This window comes from Brachyhypopomus gauderio, chromosome 14 (assembly GCF_052324685.1).
Source record: "Brachyhypopomus gauderio isolate BG-103 chromosome 14, BGAUD_0.2, whole genome shotgun sequence".
NCBI classification, from domain to species: Eukaryota; Metazoa; Chordata; class Actinopteri; order Gymnotiformes; family Hypopomidae; genus Brachyhypopomus; species Brachyhypopomus gauderio.
In genome coordinates, this window is record NC_135224.1 from 9,467,671 (window position 1) to 9,486,183 (window position 18,513).

The 18,513-nt window shown below is 46.3% G+C and overlaps 1 protein-coding gene and 1 long non-coding RNA gene across 3 annotated transcripts in view; both read left to right on the plus strand.

Annotated features, from left to right (window-relative positions):
* The first annotated feature begins 785 nt into the window (after window positions 1–785).
* On the plus strand, window positions 786–7,832 carry LOC143475114 (ATP-dependent RNA helicase DHX15). Its single transcript, XM_076972856.1, has 8 exons — window positions 786–1,570; window positions 1,848–1,997; window positions 2,611–2,719; window positions 3,875–4,066; window positions 5,116–5,238; window positions 5,666–5,856; window positions 6,759–6,928; window positions 7,269–7,832. Exons 2-8 carry the CDS (start codon window positions 1,992–1,994, stop codon window positions 7,384–7,386), a joined length of 909 nt encoding a protein of 302 aa, XP_076828971.1. The 5' UTR covers window positions 786–1,570; window positions 1,848–1,991; the 3' UTR covers window positions 7,387–7,832.
* Window positions 7,833–12,300: 4,468 nt separating this feature from the next.
* Window positions 12,301–18,513, plus strand: part of LOC143474799 (uncharacterized) — a 78,050-nt gene continuing 71,837 nt past the window's right edge. The window contains exons 1-2 of one of the 2 annotated variants that reach the window (XR_013120857.1): window positions 12,301–12,562; window positions 15,318–15,416. This is a non-coding gene — a long non-coding RNA (uncharacterized LOC143474799). The remainder of the gene's footprint in view (window positions 12,563–15,317; window positions 15,417–18,513) is intronic. The other variant, XR_013120858.1, reaches the window with a different exon arrangement.

An 18,513-nucleotide genomic window follows, 5' to 3' on the forward strand; every position in this document is an offset into this window, starting at 1 on the left:
TCAGCTGTGCGTGAACCTGACAGCTGATCCCTCCAACTCTGCCTCTCCTCACCGAGGAAGCCCAGCCCCCGTTTAGCTCCGCGTTAAGATCCGCAGCCTTTCATGCCTCCGCCCGCTTTCTCTCCCGGCGAGCGTCCTCCCCCCTTTCCCGCCCGTACTTAATGAGGTACGTGACTGCTTTCGGAGCGGAGAAGCACACCCCCCCCCCCCCCCCCCCCCCCCCCCAGGCTGTGTGACGGACTGTAATTTGGCCTCCTTTCTGTTTTGCTGCATCATGACGCTGGTGTGGCGGAGAGCCTCGGGGCGGGTGAATCATCTACATCTGCGCTGCTATATTTGTCCCACGTCACAGCCTTCTCTCTCAGGCTCAGGTTTGCCGCTCAGATCTCTTCGCTCGGAGCTCCGCCCCCAAACCCCCCCCCCCCCCCCCCCCCCCCCAATGGTTTGCCGGGCAATGGAGAGCAACCGGGCATGAATAGTGGAGATGGGAGGTGGGCGGCACCCCCCCACTAGATCTTGAACCAGATCCGCCCGATTGTTGTGTACATTACTGTGCGTATGGTACCATTCAAGACCTGTGGGCCAACCTCCATCTCCATCTGTTGTTGCGGGGCGGTGTCGGACCGCAGGGCTGGTGGTGTTGGCTGGTTGGAGTGGTGGAGCCACTCTCAACCCAGCAGTGACGTTTACAGGCGTGAAAGCTCCAGCAACACAGAGACGTGACGCACACCGTGCCTGAATGCACATGTACCAGCACGTCGGCCGCTACCGTAAAACCTCCGTGTTGAGAATGTTCTCCCATATTCTGCTCAGCGGCGATTGTGCAGTCAGAATCTGGCTGGTGATGAACAGGGCTTAAGGTTGCTGACTGCATATGGAAACGGATGATAATATTTACAGGTGTACAGCCCTGCCTGCCAAGAAAATGTACCTGTAAGATATGTATACCAGGAAGTCTCCATGCAAGGTGTTTATAAAAAAAAAATGGGGGGGAGGGTTGTATTTGCAAAATGTGATGTAAAAGGAAAAAAAAAAGTGTAGACCTGTTTGAGTAGTGTGACTGAGTGCGTTGTTCTGTGGGTTGGGCGTGTAGATGGAGGAGTACCCATGTCTTCTGGAGCTTTCAACTCTAGTGTCGTCCCTCGTGTGTAGCACCTTCTGGTCTCTGCCGAACAGTCCCGCCAGTCTGGGATGATGTGGGTGCTTGAAGGCTCTGAATACAGGAAGTGTAGAAGCTGGTGATGTGAATGAGCCAGGATGGTGGACTTGGCTCGGTCTACTGCTCTGAACGTTAATTGGCTCCAATTACCGATTACTGCTAGTGAGTGAAGTGTGTGATCGTTTTAGTAGTAAATCCGTTGGTTAAATTCTTCATTTCGCTCGACGGTCATGTCCCAGGTTGCCTCTAACGAATGTTGCGTTTTCCGGATCGCCCATGTCGCCTGCCTGACCCGAAAACCTCGTCTGTGTTCTGCTTTCGCAGGTCGTGGTGTCGACGAATATCGCCGAGACGTCGCTGACCATCGACGGCGTGGTGTTTGTGATCGATCCCGGCTTCGCCAAGCAAAAGGTTAGTTCCCTGCACGCTTCTCTGTCTAATCTGGACCCGTCATCTGCCTCTCCTGACCGCCAAATCCCCAGATAAGGTCCGGGGGGGAGGGGCGGAGCCCTGACAGCCGCCTCCCACCGCGGGCCTGCTTAGTCATTCCACTGACATTTCCCAGCCCTGCCGTTCCTGTCACGCTGCGCTGTGGTGGATTGAGGGGCGGGGCTTCCGCTCCCCCGTGCCTGCCCATCTCCGTTTCGATCTGTCTGCTCACCCCCCCACCCCTCCGTCCCCTTCGCAGGTGTACAACCCGCGCATCAGGGTGGAGTCGCTGCTGGTCACTGCCATCAGCAAAGCGTCGGCCCAGCAGAGGGCGGGCCGAGCGGGCCGAACGCGTCCGGGGAAGTGCTTCCGTCTCTACACGGAGAAGGCGTACAAGACGGAGATGCAGGTGAGGAACACCAATGCCATTTGGGCCCTCCCCACGTTGAGCTTGTGGTGTGGATTTGAAGCTGCAAGGCTATAGCTGAGGTGGTACATGATTTAGCAGCCATCGTGGATTTGAAACCACCATGTAGAGACCATAGTCTCTCTGAGGAATAGGTATGCTGTTTGTATTGTGTAGCATAAGCTATTAGTCCTAACTTATTTGTTGTCGATGATGGTCAGTTTTAAATCTGAAACTCATTATGATGCTGTTTTTAGTCTTTGGTCATGTCACGAGCATGTAGGTTCCTTTGTTTTTAAATGTATACATAAAAAAAAAACGAATATTAAATCAATAATTGATTTAATTGGTTTTTAGTCTTACCTAACATCTGACGTGTCCGACAGTTGACCATGTGAACAGACGTTCTCTTAAATTCATTTCTTCGCATCCAGCCACAAAGGGAATTTTAAAGCCTCTTAAATGGCTTCTCAAAGGCACCAGTCACGCCTCTCTTGACACGTGACAACGTTCCCATTAGGGCCTGATGGGGAAACCCTGACAAATGTATGCAATTTTTTTCCCCCTTTTCTCTCTTCCTTTCTTTCCCTCTTGTTCTCTCTTCATCTTCTGACAGGATAACACGTATCCTGAGATCCTGAGGTCGAACTTGGGATCTGTAGTGTTACAGCTGAAGAAGCTTGGTATTGATGACCTGGTGCACTTTGACTTCATGGACCCACCGGGTGAGTCCACCTCCTGTTCAAACTCTCGGACATGAAACCATTCCCTGCCGACATTCTGGACTCCATTTGAACACGGCGAAACTTGGACATCGTCATTACGACCTACAGTCTCACCCTCACAGCTCTGCGTACACAGTCGTCCCTCTGAAGTTTTCCTGTGAAGGTCACACGCCTGGGTGCATTAGTGTTTTTAATGACCTCTTGAGTCCAAACACACGAGCCCCATTGCATCTTTCACTAGGTCCTGTGAACGATGTTTCGCTCGGTCTACCGGCACCGTTCTTGTTCTGAGGAACGAAGGGTTTCCTTCGCGTGTCCACCCGCCCAGATCGAAAACAGAGGCGGGATTTTGTCCTAGATGAAGTCGGTGTGAACCGTTTGCCTTTTGACATTTGCCGAGCGCTCGCCCATTTCTTTAATGTACTTTTGTCTCTGTCTCTGTCTCTGTCTCTCTCTCTCTCTCTCTCTCTCTCTCTCTCTCTCTCTCTCTCTCTCTCTCTCTCTCTCTGTGTATGTGTGCCATAGTTTAACGTTGCTGCGGCTCTCGTGCCGTAGCACTCAATAGCGCGTCAGCAGCGAGGTCCCGTTTCGTAGATTACATTTTCCAGTCGGGTTCACCGCACGCCTCTCTGCTCTCGAGTTCTGTCCCGAAGTGCAACCGGAGCCCACACGTTCGCCACCTGCACGCCCGGGGAGGAGCATCCGCCCCGGCTACATGCGATCGATACCGAGCCTTTTATGAAACGGCACTTTTTCCCTCGCCGATTGAAGGAGGAGCCTTGCTTGTTCAGTGGCCATCTCGAAGCCCAAGGCGAAGCTAATTTTCACTTAACATGCAACTGGTTGTTAGGCCCTGCCTCTCTGCAGCCAAAGGTCAATAATTGAATTTTGTGGTGCGTGCGTGTGTGAGTGGGGTCTGCTCTAGCAACGTGTGACCAGTGTTGATGCATTAACCACAGGGTCGTGTACCCACCCTGTGTGTACACACACACACACACACACCGGATTGTATTTTAGTGGCTATGTGAACTTCTACTACCATGAACGTTGCTTGTCAAGAAAGATCGGAGGATACATGTGGACAGCCCCCTTTTCCCCCCATTTTTATTTATTAAGTAAACTAAGCACCTACACCTATTCCCTCCACCTCCACAGCTCCCGAGACCCTGATGCGTGCTCTGGAGCTGCTGAACTACCTGGCAGCGCTGAACGACGACGGAGACCTGACCGAGCTGGGCTCCATGATGGCCGAGTTCCCCCTGGACCCCCAGCTGGCCAAGATGGTCATCGCCAGTTGCGACTTCAATTGCTCCAACGAGGTGCTCTCCATCACGGCCATGCTATCAGGTAATACGCGGGCACCCCCGCCGCCTGGTTTGCCGTAGCGTGCAGTAAGTGTGAATGTGCGTTCCACGCGGTGCCTGCCGCACTCCCGGCTTCGGTCTCTTGGACAACCGAAATCGTTAATTGCGAGTTGGGTGTCGTTCCGACATTTGGTAAAGCTTTAGTAGAACTCTTTGTGGCTAGCTCTCGTAAGGAGTTTCTCTACCAGAGACACTCTGTTTGATGATACTGTAGACGTTTGCCTCTTGAATGCAATAACAATTATTAAAATCTCATGCTGTAAGCGCAGGTGTGCATGGCCTGCTCGTTTTAGATGGTCACCCCTCAGATACCGTCATCCACAAGCTGCTTTAAAAGACCTGCGTGCAAATCGTGCCGCTTAATGTCCGGCAAGCAGGAAAACCGACCTCTGCCTGTAATGAATTGGCAGCGGTGATGTTGCCGCTGCTGTAACTGTGTGGTGAGCGCGTCCAGTTGAGCCGTGGAGGGGAATGTGGGGTGTGGTGAGGGAGGGGGGGGGCAAGGGAAAGGGGAACTGAACCTCGGGGTGAGGTCCGCTCCATGGCCGGGCCAGCGGCCCTGCTTCCGCAAAAGCCCCACATGTCCGTCCGAGCGTAACGCGGCGGCTTATCCAAATTGAGCGCTGAAGATTTGTCTATTAATTAAAACTGTTGTAGGAGATTATGCCTAATTAAAGAGGCCTCTGGGCACAACCTTCGCTGACTGTACTGGAAGACGAGGAGTCCGATCGATCCAGGCTAGCCTTCGGCGAAATCGGCACCTCCTCCCGCTAGCGAGCCCCGATCCGGACGGTTCCTGGGGCCTGTAGGACTGAAGATGTACCCTACTGCCCCAGTGCGGCCCCTCTGGAACAGCCCCACGCCATTGGCCAACGGAGGGCTGCACAAACCACCCACCCCTCCCCCCCCTCTCGGTCTAGCGTACCCTGTGCCGTGCTCTAGCCTCTGAACTAGGCCTTGTGTCCTGTTTGGGTGAACGGTTGACTCATCCGTATGGGCGGCTGTGTTGGGGCCCATACCAACCTTGTTTAGTCCCACAGTGCTTCGTACGCCCCACCGAGGCCAAGAAGGCGGCCGACGAGGCGAAGATGAGGTTCGCCCACATCGACGGGGACCACCTCACCCTGCTCAACGTTTACCATGCCTTCAAACAGAGTACGTACACACACACACACACACACACACACACACACACACACACACACGCCTTGACGTTTTCACTAAAACATTTTTGTTTTCACTGCTTTGTCACTCTGTAAGGAGATGCACGCCGTTTGAATTGCCGCTTGAGTGTAATGTCACCTAATTTCCTTAGTTCTCTCTTGTTAATTAATCATGTTCATTTTGTTGCCGTCATTATGATAGATTGATAAATTAATTAATGCTCTCTAGCAGGGAGACGTATCTTGGGGAACTGTCTGTCTAAATAATTGCATTATGCAAAAACTAGATATGTTTGTCAGATAACACGTTATTTTGACAGCGGCGCTTCAGATCTCTGAGGCCTCTTCTTAAAGCCCCGAAGTGGAGACGCTCGCGCGCGAAACCCTACGTCTCTAAACCGCCCGCACTTCTTTCGCAGACCACGAGTCGGTGCAGTGGTGCTACGACAACTTTGTGAACTACCGCTCGCTGATGTCGGCGGATAACGTGCGGCAGCAGCTGTCCCGCATCATGGACCGCTTCAACCTGCCGCGCCGGAGCACAGAGTTCACCAGCCGCGACTACTACATCAACATCCGACGTGCGCTAGTCACCGGTTTCTTCATGCAGGTGCGGGGCGGGGCCGGGGGAGGTGCTGGGGGCGTGGCCGGGGGAGGGCATTCTGCGTTCGACAGGGGATCAGGCAGCGAACGGTTCGTCTCTGTTGCTCTCCGAACGCCTGTTTAGGCCTTTAATGCTGAGCAGCCCTGCTGGTCTTGAGTTAGCCAGCTGAACTGTCCTCTTATCGCGTACTGATACTGCCAGCATCAACTGTCAAACAAAAACTGCTTAACTTCCACATTATTCCAGTTGAACTTGTGATTTTTATTTTTTATTTTTTTGCTGGAGGCTTGAAAGTAACCTGTTAACACGCGAATACAAATCCGAGCTGATATGGCCTTAAGGATTTCAGTAAACGAAGCTAGCTGTACTCTCTCTGAAGGGTGAAATAGCATAACAGCCTAAAGAGCATGTGTTTGCCCTAAGGAACAGTATAAAACAGTTGCCAAGGCAGAAAAGTTTGATCACAAAGGAGTGTGGTTGTCAGCATATTGGGGTTAATTGGCAAATAATTACTGAACATACATTCAGAATATGACATTGCATTACAGGGCCTTTTTCTTGCTCAGAATTTAAAAGTATGCATGCTCTTTGTTCATGACTTGAGGCTGTCTTTAGGAGGGTCGCCCAAAACAAGCACCCTGACTAGTTGAATTACTCCAATATCAAAATATTTGTCAACATTAACCTTTACCGGTGAGACAAATTTGCACCTTCATGTAGGAATTACGGCAGGGTTCTGTCCCTGCCATCTCTGTTTGCTGTGGGATTTTATTAAGACTGATCGTCCGGGTTAATCTCCCCTCTCGTATGCCGCATGTTTAAGTGGCTGGAGAAACAACGAGTGTGTTTCTGTGTGTGTTTGTGTGTGTGTGATTTATTTGCTAATTTGCTTGTGGGGGTGTTATCAGGTGGCCCACCTGGAACGTACAGGACACTATTTGACGGTAAAGGACAACCAGGTAGTCCAGCTGCATCCCTCCACGGTGCTGGACCACAAGCCCGAGTGGGTTCTCTACAACGAGTTTGTGCTGACCACCAAGAACTACATCCGCACCTGCACTGATATCAAACCCGAATGGTAAGCTCAAAATCTCCACCCTGTGCTTTTGTGCAAATACATGGTGTATGTGTGTGATTTTGTGCAATGTACTTTTCTTTTTAATCTTGCACTGGGTAAAGGAATTAAGTTGCATGAATAATACTAGCCAATATTGATGTACTGACATTATATATGTGTGTGCTGGTAGTAGTTTAAGAAGTAGTTTTTGCAGTACTGTTTTTACCAGTACAGTGATAACTGGTCAACACCAACAGTAAAATTCAGTTTTAGAAGGTAATGACGACTAAGATAAATTAGTTAGGAGGGAAGCTAAAAATGTGTCATTATATGCCCCTCTTACAAATGTTGTTTCTTCCAGGCTGATTAAAATCGCTCCACAATACTATGAGATGAGCAACTTCCCTCAGTGTGAGGCCAAGAGGCAACTGGAGCGTATTATCGCAAAACTCCAAACCAAGGAATACTCTCAATACTAAACGCCCTGCTTGGCTTAAGGACAGTAGGAAGTTAAACCCCCAGCTGTCTGGGAGGTTTCTTCTCTGAACTCTGGAAGTTGTACATGGTCGTCCTTCCGAAACATTTTAGGTTGCCATTTATATATTTTTTCTGTTCCGTTTCAGTTTAATGTTAAGATTTATTTTTATAAAATGTTTTTTTTTTTTCCTCTCTCTTGCTCCCACCACTTCCTTATTTTGGTCACCTTCGATAAAATATTGTGGTCAGTGTAGACGCGAAGGATCGGTTCAGTCAGGAGCGAATGCTCAACGGGCATCCAGTCATCGGCCATCTTCGTGCATGATCATTCATGTGGATGTTGACATTCCTTATAGACATTGTGAACTTTTACTGATATGTAACTGGGTAGACAATTCCTTGTTTATTCTGTTAAAAGCATTGAATTCAATAAAAACAATTGATATCAGCTGTGGGTCACCTGTCAAGAGTATACTTTTGCAGAGCAGGCGCTCAGTATTGTCCAGACTCTGTTTATCTAAGCCAGACTAATGTGTAAACGGTCAACCGTGTGTTAGAATGACCAATAGGTGACTATTTCCTGTCAAGTGTATTGTCAGAAATGTTTGCTAAAGCTGGTAAGGCTTTGTATCCAAGGCTCTTTGCCTGAGTTTGCATGTACGTTTGTGTATTTAAAAGGCATGCAAATTGGACTTCCAGAACTTCCAAGAACATCCACAAAAGCCACTGGTCAGTTTTTATTGTTATTTTTTTAGCAGTAGATGGGAAGAGATGCAGTAATTCCATAGAGGTGAGATTAATTAATTTTTGGAACTAAAAAGGAAAGTCCTCAGTGGTCAACTCCCCCATGAACAATGGTTCTGGGACTGTGGAAGCTCCTTTGAAACTATCATTCCTTCATGCACACCCTAGATTGAAGTTAATCTTCCTTTTCCTTTCATTTGTGTTATGACACAAAATGATGTGACAAAGACGTCGCTCGGCTTTTGTGTTAAGCCTGGGTTCCTTTCTTCCCGTTGCGGGGTCTGTCACAATTGCTGATAGATAACTCTGATTTGTCATGTAAGAACCTTGAAAAAGTAGAGTGGATGTAATGGTGTCTGTTCAAGAAAGTTGGTGCCACCCTGTTGTGAAGAATCTTGAAAAGGCTCTTCATTCTCTGGGTCAGCTCCCCAAATGAGTTAGCCAGACCGTGAAACCACCAGGAATTGGGCAGCAGGACGTCTGTGAAGTGAGGGTCCTTAAAGAGTTGCTCCTTCACGCTTGGGTCAGCCAAGGTCTGCTGGAGCCATGCAGTGTTTTTGACTAGGGAACCGAGCCGTGTTCTTGAGGGAGGCCCCTCTGTGGGCCCCCTGCTTTGGGTCGTCTTACTCATTATTGTATTAGTGTTTTAGCATTTTCTTTTCTGCTGACTTCCATGAAAGCATTGGTTCGAATCGACTTTTGACGGCTTAAAGAAGTTTCCTCCCTGTAGATGTTTATGCTTAATATGCATCTACTGTGACGTTCAGAAGTTTAACTGGCATGTATGATGCTGGTGTTTACTAAATGCCCTGACTTGTTCCGCTTTCATTTTGGGTATTCTTAGAATTTTTAAGAGACGCCGCCTGCCGTAATCCACGTCTGTTCCTCACCCGCCAGCCTTCAGAGTATAATATTGGCTGCCTCATCACTGCGTTTATGCGGCACTTCTCGTATAACAGACAAGGCTACGCATAAATCTGGTACCCAAGGGGTCTGTTTTTCTATCTTCGTGTTAATCCATTAGCTGTAGATGGAAAAACAAATCCATTCCTAACCTATGGCGTATACCACGGCTGTGTGGGAGAAGCAGAGCTTTATGCGAAGCGGCACGGGAAGACGTCGCAAGAACTTTAAAAGCGGCTCCACCGTTTGCCCCCAACGATTGAAGTTTCAAAAGCACGTCACCAGGACGGCAAAAGTACTTGAAGTGTTCCTTAGCTCTGTCTTCAATAACCAGAAGAAGAGAGAGAAAATGCCATTTGCATGCTATGGGAATTGCACATTAAGGCTAGTGCATGTGTAATACGGAAAAGTGAGAGATTATCGTGTTTGTTTTGATCTTTTTGGAGTGTTGGGATGAAGGTTCTGGCCCCAAGTTTTGAAATAGATAGCTTTTTCTTCTCATGTGCACATGCAACCATGAAATTGAGCTAGAACGCGAGCCTATCCAGAGCCAATAGGAAACACATTAGTCTGAGTTGATGGCGAAATTATGTGGGATTGATCTTGAGGGAAAACAGGTTTTTGGTCATATTCTGTTATCAATTAATCCTCGTCAACAAAGCCTATTTGCCAATAGTCATCATTCATTTCATTACATTAGCCTATTTTATTCTATGATTTCCACATCTTGTGGGGGAAATAGCCTTTAAAACATCAACACTGGATGCATCATTCGTCATGGGCTTGTAAAACCGTTCACCATCTTGGTATTAGTAAGCATCTGACTTCTCAATGTTAAAAGGGCTTTTGTTTGACAGAATTAGTGGGCCAATCAGAAGTGACCGAAGCATCAGTCGCATTGCAGCAACTGAGTTTCCTAAAAGCTTTCCAATTTCTTTTAGTAATTATAGCCCTTTAATGTTGTCTTCCAATTGCCAGTTTTCTCTTACAGATATATTCAGACTCCTAAACACCCATTCCGTCCAAGGCCTTTGCTGGTGGACCATCCAGTCATCTAGACACGGGCACGACTCCTCTCCTAAGGAGAACTTGCGGCCCGGTCACTCCTCCTCCCGCGAGACCCCCCGTGACGTTCCGTCTGGTTTGGACGGCTGTTTATCGCCGGCAGTCCAGCTTTTCCCGGGCCCTTCCTCTCGCGCTCCTCTTCCGGCCGTCCCGAATGAAGCAGAGACAGGTGTCTTATCTCCATCACACAGTGCCAGGGAAGCCAATCTCAAAGATGATACCGTCGACTGGAATGTGACAAATCCATCTGTTCCGGGTTGAATTTGTATGCTAATTTGAAGTAATGGCCCCTCTGGTGACTGAACGACGGAACAATTCAATCATGGCATCTTTGACAAGAACTCGCCAGTGTACGTGTGATAGGTTCCTGTGTAATGTACAGTGGGTTGGTGCTGATATATAGGCCCTTCAGGGGAAAAGAATCTTATTCTGCATGTTTCAGACATACTGGAAATGGTGGAATCGGCAAGAAATGAATCTCACCGCAGTTTAAAAAGAGTTCAAGGAAATGTTACACCATCTGCACCTACAAAACACGATTAATGAGAAACTTGTGCTTGTAGTAAACTACTGCCGAGACTTGTAAATAAGAATACTCCGGAAGAGACAGGAGCATCTAGCAACTATACAATGAATCTTTTCTTGAGTCAACGAAATGAAAGAAGAGCTTCAAAATGGGAGCTTAGGTCTTCATAGTATAGTCATGTCTGATGAATAATTAGTTCTATTGTAAAAACTGAAAAGCTATTAAGACAAATGGTTGTCGAGTCTTTCAAACTGGTTTTGTAAACACCACAGAGGTTGTAATGTTTGATTACCCTGGGCATGGCTACAAGAGGCCGGAATATTTTTAATAATTTGCAATTTGGGTTCTGACAACAACAAATTTTGCACTTGGGTTTTCTTTTGCTGTTGTGTGATCTGCTTTTCTCTCTAACTACATGAGGCATAGGGACAGAAGATATGGCTGTTCTACACTACTGCATTTTGACACCGATGCTTTCTTTTCCTCTATCTACACTTGAGCATACAGCCTTGGCACATCTCTTGACATTTGAGGGCTCATTAGAATCAATAAAAATTACCATCAACATAACCATGCAAAGCATCAAAAGCTCATTCCACGAGCACTGCATGGTAGATAAACTGGAATGTTTTCAGAAAAATATTCATGTGTTAAGTAATTTGATTCCTGAATTAATTTATTACACTTTAGATGTGAAGCATGTAGAGATGTATTATCAGCCACTTCAAGGAACCTATCAGTTGCTTTTTAGGTACATGGTTTTGTGGGGGGACACAACACACCCGAGACAATGTCAATTTCATATTCTCATTACTTTAGCTACTGAAGTGAATCTTGACAATTTCAGTAAGCCTGAATATGCCTCTGCGTGGAGCCGTTCAACCTCGATGGAAAAGGTTACAGGCTGTGTGATGAACGCAATATCTAGTGGGAGGCAGGACCGCGTTAGGTGTGTTAGAAAAACAAAGACTTTTACTGGATGGCCGATTTATGTCTTACAGTACTGCTGCTCAAAAAAAACAAACACCATTGAGAGCTCTAAAAGCATTAAAAAGTACCTGAACTCAGTCTAGGAAATTTTCAGTGTAGAGCAGAATGTGACATACACAAAAGTGCAGCTGTTTACGATTCCAAGGTGTTATTTGTTATAATTAAGGAACAAATACAAACTTAGTCTAGCCAAGGCTGCACTAATTTGCTCAAATGCATGTTTCCATTGTGGTTTTTTTAATACTGCTTTTCTTGCTGAGGTGTATAGTTAGAAATCAACTTTGAACTTCACCTTGGAAAGAGTTTTCAAAGTGATGCTTGCAAACTGTTAAAAGTTATTTTTGTACAATACCTCTGGGAAATTCACCATAGGTAGTTTAGGTAAAGACTGTTGAGTGTGTTAAACACCCAAAGGGTATTTGTGTGGGCAGTTTAGGAACTAGGAATGTCTAAAGGAGGCCAGCATATATGCTGATATGGTAAGTATGCAGTATATTGTATGTATGCAGTATCTTTAGTAAGCACCAGAGCACTCAATATTATCAGGTTCCTGAAGCCAAGCAGTACTAGTTATCAGGCTACATACACTTTAAATACGCAGGGTCATGACTCTTAAAAAAAACATCTTTTCGAAACATTTCAAGTCTTGTAGGCAGTGAAGTATGTAGGATGTTCGGGTAAAGATAAAGTATCCTACAGGGACGTTTCGCGCCAATAAGGGACTCCCTCGTTTTGGGGAAGGTACCCACGTAACGCAGCTGAGCAGTGCAGCTGTCATTACACAGGACGCAGCAGAACCGAGTCGAGAGAGACTCGCGTTTAGACGCTGTTCGAAGAAATATCGTCAATATTATTCCCCAGCCTCTCAGACGATGGAAGGTTGTGGCTTGGAAGAAGAGCTCTTCACACCATCTCTGCACAACTTCACCTGGGAGAACGCGTTTGAACAGGTAAGACCAAGCTCGTGTACGTCGTAGCCTGCTGCGAGTTCTCGTCAGCCTTAACCCCGCAGTTGCAGGCAAATTCTAGACAAAATGGTTAATTCGAGTAGTAGCAAATCTGTCGATACCTGCGCAATATAATTTTCAATGCAAATGTAATAATGAATGCTATGACGGATTTATAGATAATCTTGAACTTACTTTCCAGATTTTCGACATGCATTGCGGAGGCTGTGAGTGTTGGGCTCAAACATGTGTCGTAGGCCCCGTTTCAAAAGCCCTTTAACGCTGTGCAGCGTCCACTGACAACTCGGGAGTGCGTCCCTCCTACGTCACACAAGGCTCTACTTATGCCGGGTGCTCACTACACGATTTTGCTGTGGCGAATCCCCTCCCCACCCCCATCCCCTCACACACACACACACACACACACACACACACACACACACACACACACACATCATAAATCACTAAGCGCGCGCGCGCCGGTGGTGACGCGTGTGTAGTGTAAACTGTTCAGCGACGCTTTTTTCCAAACATTGAAATTCTCAAGATTGGTTCATGTCAAATCTTCTACTGTGAATACCTGTGACAAGCAGGATCAGTGATGAACAAGCCATTGATTAGTGAGAGAAGACTGGCAGAATCACTTGCTCTACTGCTAGTTTTTTCTGGAACAACTGGAGGTTAAAGTTTCAAGAGTGAATCTAATTTTTGTCAATGCCATTTTGGGGAAGCATTGGTTTTTAATATTAGTTGAATGATGTGGGGAAAAATAAGCTAAGCATAGTAGCAAACGATTAGCTAGTTTTACAATAGAATAGTTTCATACCAGCTAAATAAATGAATGATTCTCTTTAGTAGACATGAGTAGGCTGTTCGTCCATGAGTGTGGATAAATTTTTTGCTTAAAACTCGACACAATGTCCAGAGAACGTGCTTTCTGGGCATGTTCTGCTGAAGTTGACACGTGTTCACTCCTCTGGCCTGAGTGAAATCAGGACGGTTGTCAATGTCCTTGGGTTTCGAAGCTTGAAATCGGAGCAATTGATTCATTTTTGCTCGAATGGATAAAAGGTTTTATTGCGTTTTATAGCACCTTTACCTCCACCTTTTTTTGTGTGTTGAAAATATACTGTCGTTGCTGCCCACGTTTCCCCGGTAACGCTTTAGTCCACAGCTTCCCATTTGGCCTTATGTTTGTTTTTTGTACATACCAGTAGCTTACAGGAACATACATGCTGTCTGCAGGATATATGAATTATGGATACTCTAAAACTCTAAAACATTAATTTCACTAAAATCTATAAAATTATGTATTTTAGCAAAATATACGCATTGTGTACATAATAGTTCTTGAGAATGCTTTAGCTAAAATTGCATATTATGATCCAAATACGTAGTTTAGCATATCACAGGTTTTGACTTCTTTTGTAAGCTGTGTTGTAGTGGTGGTACCTGTAAAGACGCTAGCTAAATTCAAGCACAAAAATCGAAAATCCCAAGTAGAAAAACCCAAGCAGTTGGCTGACTACTTCCTCAACTGGATGCTTACTGCAGGAGATAGGAGAGACTTAATGGTTTTGTTGTTGTGTCTACTGAAAATGACAAATGCAGGAATTTGGACTTTTGCTTAGTTCAAGGCACGTCATCTTCACCTGAGTGTGTGATTTAAGAGTGCTGACTTAATCAAGACAAAAACATCGAGTAAAGGAGCATATTACACAGTTTTTTAAATTCATATATATAGGATGCCCACTGACTTCTTTTTAGACCAGGGCCCAGAAGATCCTAGCTACACCACTGGATACAGTGCACGTTCCGCACAAACACCATTCCTTAACCATTCCTTAAGGATACCACGTCTGAAGTTACATTGCACTGCGAATGATCAAAAACCAAGCCGTGCCCTTGATATCAATAATTAATAAACACAATAGACAGAATAAGTAAACTCTCTCCAGGAATCACATCAATAAAATAAAACCAAAAGGTTTGTGGTCATGCTTTGAAGACGATGCAAGCAGGAGTGTGGTTTTTGGACAGTTCTAGAGAGACGTCTCACATGTAGTCTGTGGATCTATACGTCAAGTTTGCGTTGACGTGTGTGTTCCAGAGTGAAATTGCACTTGACGTGTACAAGCTGAAGCATGTGCGGGACCAACGTTAAATGATGTATGAGTGTGTTGGTAGACGGAGACGTCTGACGTTCAGCAGCCTCGGCATGTTCGAGTGTGTAAGGTGTGTTTTCAGGATTATGCGGATGAACTGCATTTGTTTGGAGGCCGAGATCCATTCTTTAAAATTAAATCGCGCTGCTTTGTCAACGCTTTTTGACACAAAAGCTTGCATCCAGCTTCTCTCCAGGTGTTTTTCATCTCATTTCATTTCATGTTTTTCATTTTGCATTTGTGGTTTGAATTCCAGGCAAACATTAGCTATTGAATTTTTGATCAGAATTCATGAACTGCCTCAGCATAACTGCTTAATTTTATTGCTATTATGGTCGTCCTTAATGCTGTAGACTATTCCCCAAAGACTACCCCTTTAAAGAACTGACATGCGATGGTTTAGTCACTGCGCATATCAAATGCAGAAGGAGACCGAGCAGTGTTCATTATATATTCAATGCTAATGGAAGTGTTTACTGCCAGCTAAAATTGCCATGCGCTTTGACAGCATAATGAACACCCATAAGCCACTGTGACTGATGCCTCTCACGCTAGCAGCATATTTATTTTGTCTTTTTGTGTCATTGTTTCAGGTGAAGAGTCTTAACCATCCGCATGCTTGAGTAGAGCAAACTGAACTTCAAATGACAAAAGGTTTCACATTTAATACAGACTCAGCCTACCCTTCACAGGTAATGAGTAATTCCCTACAAAACCTTTTGCTACAGTATTTAGGCCTTGAGGAGCCAGGAAGGAATCATTTTGTAAAATGTTATATAATTGCCCTGTCAATAAGGCCGCAGGGTGCACGGTTCTCTGCAAACCGTCTCAAGGAAGAAGAAAAAAAAAAGTGGAAAACAGAATTAAGGTAGATAATTAAAAACCACGGGTGCCTCTCATTTCCTGCCCTCGCATGGATGATTATTTTGCAGGCGCGTTGAGAGGCTCGCACTCTTCCAGAGCCACGCGGGCCACTGAGGGGTGATGTAGCCTGAAAGATTCTTAAAATACTTTTCCAAAAATGGCAAGGGGGGCGGGGCGGGGGGGTGGGGCTAGTGCTGGTGTTTGCAGAGTAAGCCTTTGCCTCGTTGCCTCCTTTATTTTTATTTTTTCCTCCCGTCGCGGATGGGGTGCCAAATAAATAAATAATTAATTAAGTGCGGCGTTGACACAATGTGTCCTTGTGGCCAGATTATCCACTCGTGCTTGAGCGGCGGGTAAAGCCTTTTACATTATTCAGTCAGCTGTCTGAGGGGGCTCGGCGAAGGCCGCGGGGCTCCAGGATTCCGCTGCGAGATTCGGGTGACTCTGCCGGTTCCAGCTCGGACTCTCCCTGTTCCTCTCCGCTCAGGGTCCCCCCCCCCCCCTCCCCCCCCCCCCTCCCCCCCCCCCCCCCCCCTCCCGTGTGTTGCAGGGTTCACCTGGAGCGAGGCTGACAGGTTCATTTAATTCTGCGACATGTGCTGTTGTCAGAGGCTGCTTGGGGGGTGGGGGAGGGGGGTGGGGGTGTAAAAGTGGGGAAACGCACTGAACGCAGAGGTGCTCCGCCTCCTTCCAGTTGCCACAGCTTGTCTGGCTGCTGTCCGTGGTGCTGGAATTTCTTTTTTTGCGCGCATTTCGCTCGTTGCTTTAAAACATCCCAGACTGGGGTCTCTTAGTTTCTTCAAAAGCAAATGCGTTCGTGTTGTCTTGGGGAAAGAGAAAAAAGTGCAGGCATCCTCCACAGGGTCTCGCAAGGGCGGGGCCTATTATTTAGAGCAGGTAACGGGAGCAGGAATACTTTTGGAGGAGCCGTGTGTTTTCTGCTCGGTCTCTAGTGCTGCTTCTCTTTTCCTGAAGGCAAATTGAGTGCTGGTGTGTTTCATAACCGTGTTTTAATGAATTGTGAGGGCTCCCCAGCCGTATGCCATGTTTAATGTGATATGGCTTTGTACGAGTATTTGTTCTCGGATCGTTTTAGCTTTGGGGGGGAAAAAATTAATCTTGTTTGCTTCTTGACACATGTTAAATACCCAGTCATTAAAATCTGAAAATGTCAAAACAGCTTGGATTAGGCATTTATGTTCTTTAACCATCATCAATAAGGGATGTGCATAAGCTCATATCTCCCAGGCAACTGTGGGCCATAAATATATGTAGTATGATCCACACTTGTCTTTCATGAGCGTATACTGAATGTCATATTTTTCATGTATATATTTCATGCCAGTATACAGTACATCGTCCTCTTTAACCACTAGATCCTTGTTCTGGTCCAGTCTGGCATGACACAGTGAAATTAAAAAGATCCATCTGAGGTCCATTTGGGGACATGGTCTTTTTTCTCGGAAAACTAGCACATTTTCTTCCCAGTAATACAGTCTTAACAAATGCTTATGGACCATTTGGACGGCATGTGCCTGTAATCAGATTCAGTGTGGGCTGGTGCACGGTGTAGAATGATATTAAAGGCATGTAAAAAGGCTTTTCGTGTCATTCATCATGTCCTCATGCTGCACGCACAAGAGGACAGACAGACAGACGTTTAACAGGTCAGCTATGAATTTGCGACAGGTCTCTTAAGAAGACTGATTAGATAGGCATGCATGTCACACCAGGGAAAGAGAGGGAATGTCTTGGGCTCACAGGAGGATTCATCCAGCAGGAAGATCTCAAAAAAAGATTTCATTCTCTCAATGACCATGTGTACAATTTGAATCACATGTTATATCCTACAGACAATACATGGGCTTTTTTTGCATGAAAGCCATTTCTTATGACTTGCAGCAGTGTAAAGGGGATATTTGTGTGCAGAAAGCGGTTTCATCTTTAGAAGATGCTTGTTGAGGTCTCGTGTTTGATGGTTGGGCATTCTTAAGCCGATAAATAGGTCTTAGTCAGATCCGGCATTCTGGCCATGGTGCCTTTGTTTGATCGTCTCAACACTGCTTTAATTGCTTTCCAAAGCCTTTGAGAGAGAGAGAGATAGAGATAAATAGAAGGAGAGAGAGAGAATGAGAGAGCGAGAGCGAAGGAGAGAGAGAAATTGAGTCTGTCTTTGCAAATTCCTGTGTCTACACTGCCTCACTGTGGATATCTCTCTGCTCTACATACATTTCCAAGCAAGCGAGACATGAAGTATATCACCATTTCACGTTGCTTCACAAGTATTGACCTCACTGCTTTGATTTCACACAGCCTGTTACGCTTAATCGCCCAGCGTCACTATGGTTCACGTTTGGCTTCTCGTGTGGTTCACTGGAGTTCACTAAACCACATCATTACGCATGCTCCGCACGTTTCTGTTGCAAGCCTGGTCTGGTTGGGCCATGGTGCGCATGTGCATGCGTTTCCGAGGTCAGTTTGTGATGAGTGGGTGAATCGATTTCGCCAGGCCTTTTTTGCCAACTAAATGTATTCCATACTGCAAAAGCAGCCGCCCCCCTGTCTCTAGATCACTAGGAGAGGTGGAAGGGAATTTCACGCAGCGAATATTATTGCGCCACTTCTTGAACTGTCCTTATTCAGTGATTGCCTTGAAATCTGCCACTCCAGCACTTTTGTCCATTCCCTTTCCGTGTTTGTTTCTCTCTCTCTCTCTCTCTCTCTCTCTCTCTCTCTCTCTCTCTCTCTCTCTCTCTCTCTCTCTCTCTCTCTCTCTCTCCAAAGTCTGTTCCCTCTTTACCTTTCCAGCGTGTGCTGTGATGTACCATTTTAGGAGACCTTGCCCCCTTTTTGGGTGGGTTTGGTGGAAATGGGTGGTTAATTCTGGGAGGAGTCTGTATAACCCCCCCAGAGCCCTGACTCCCC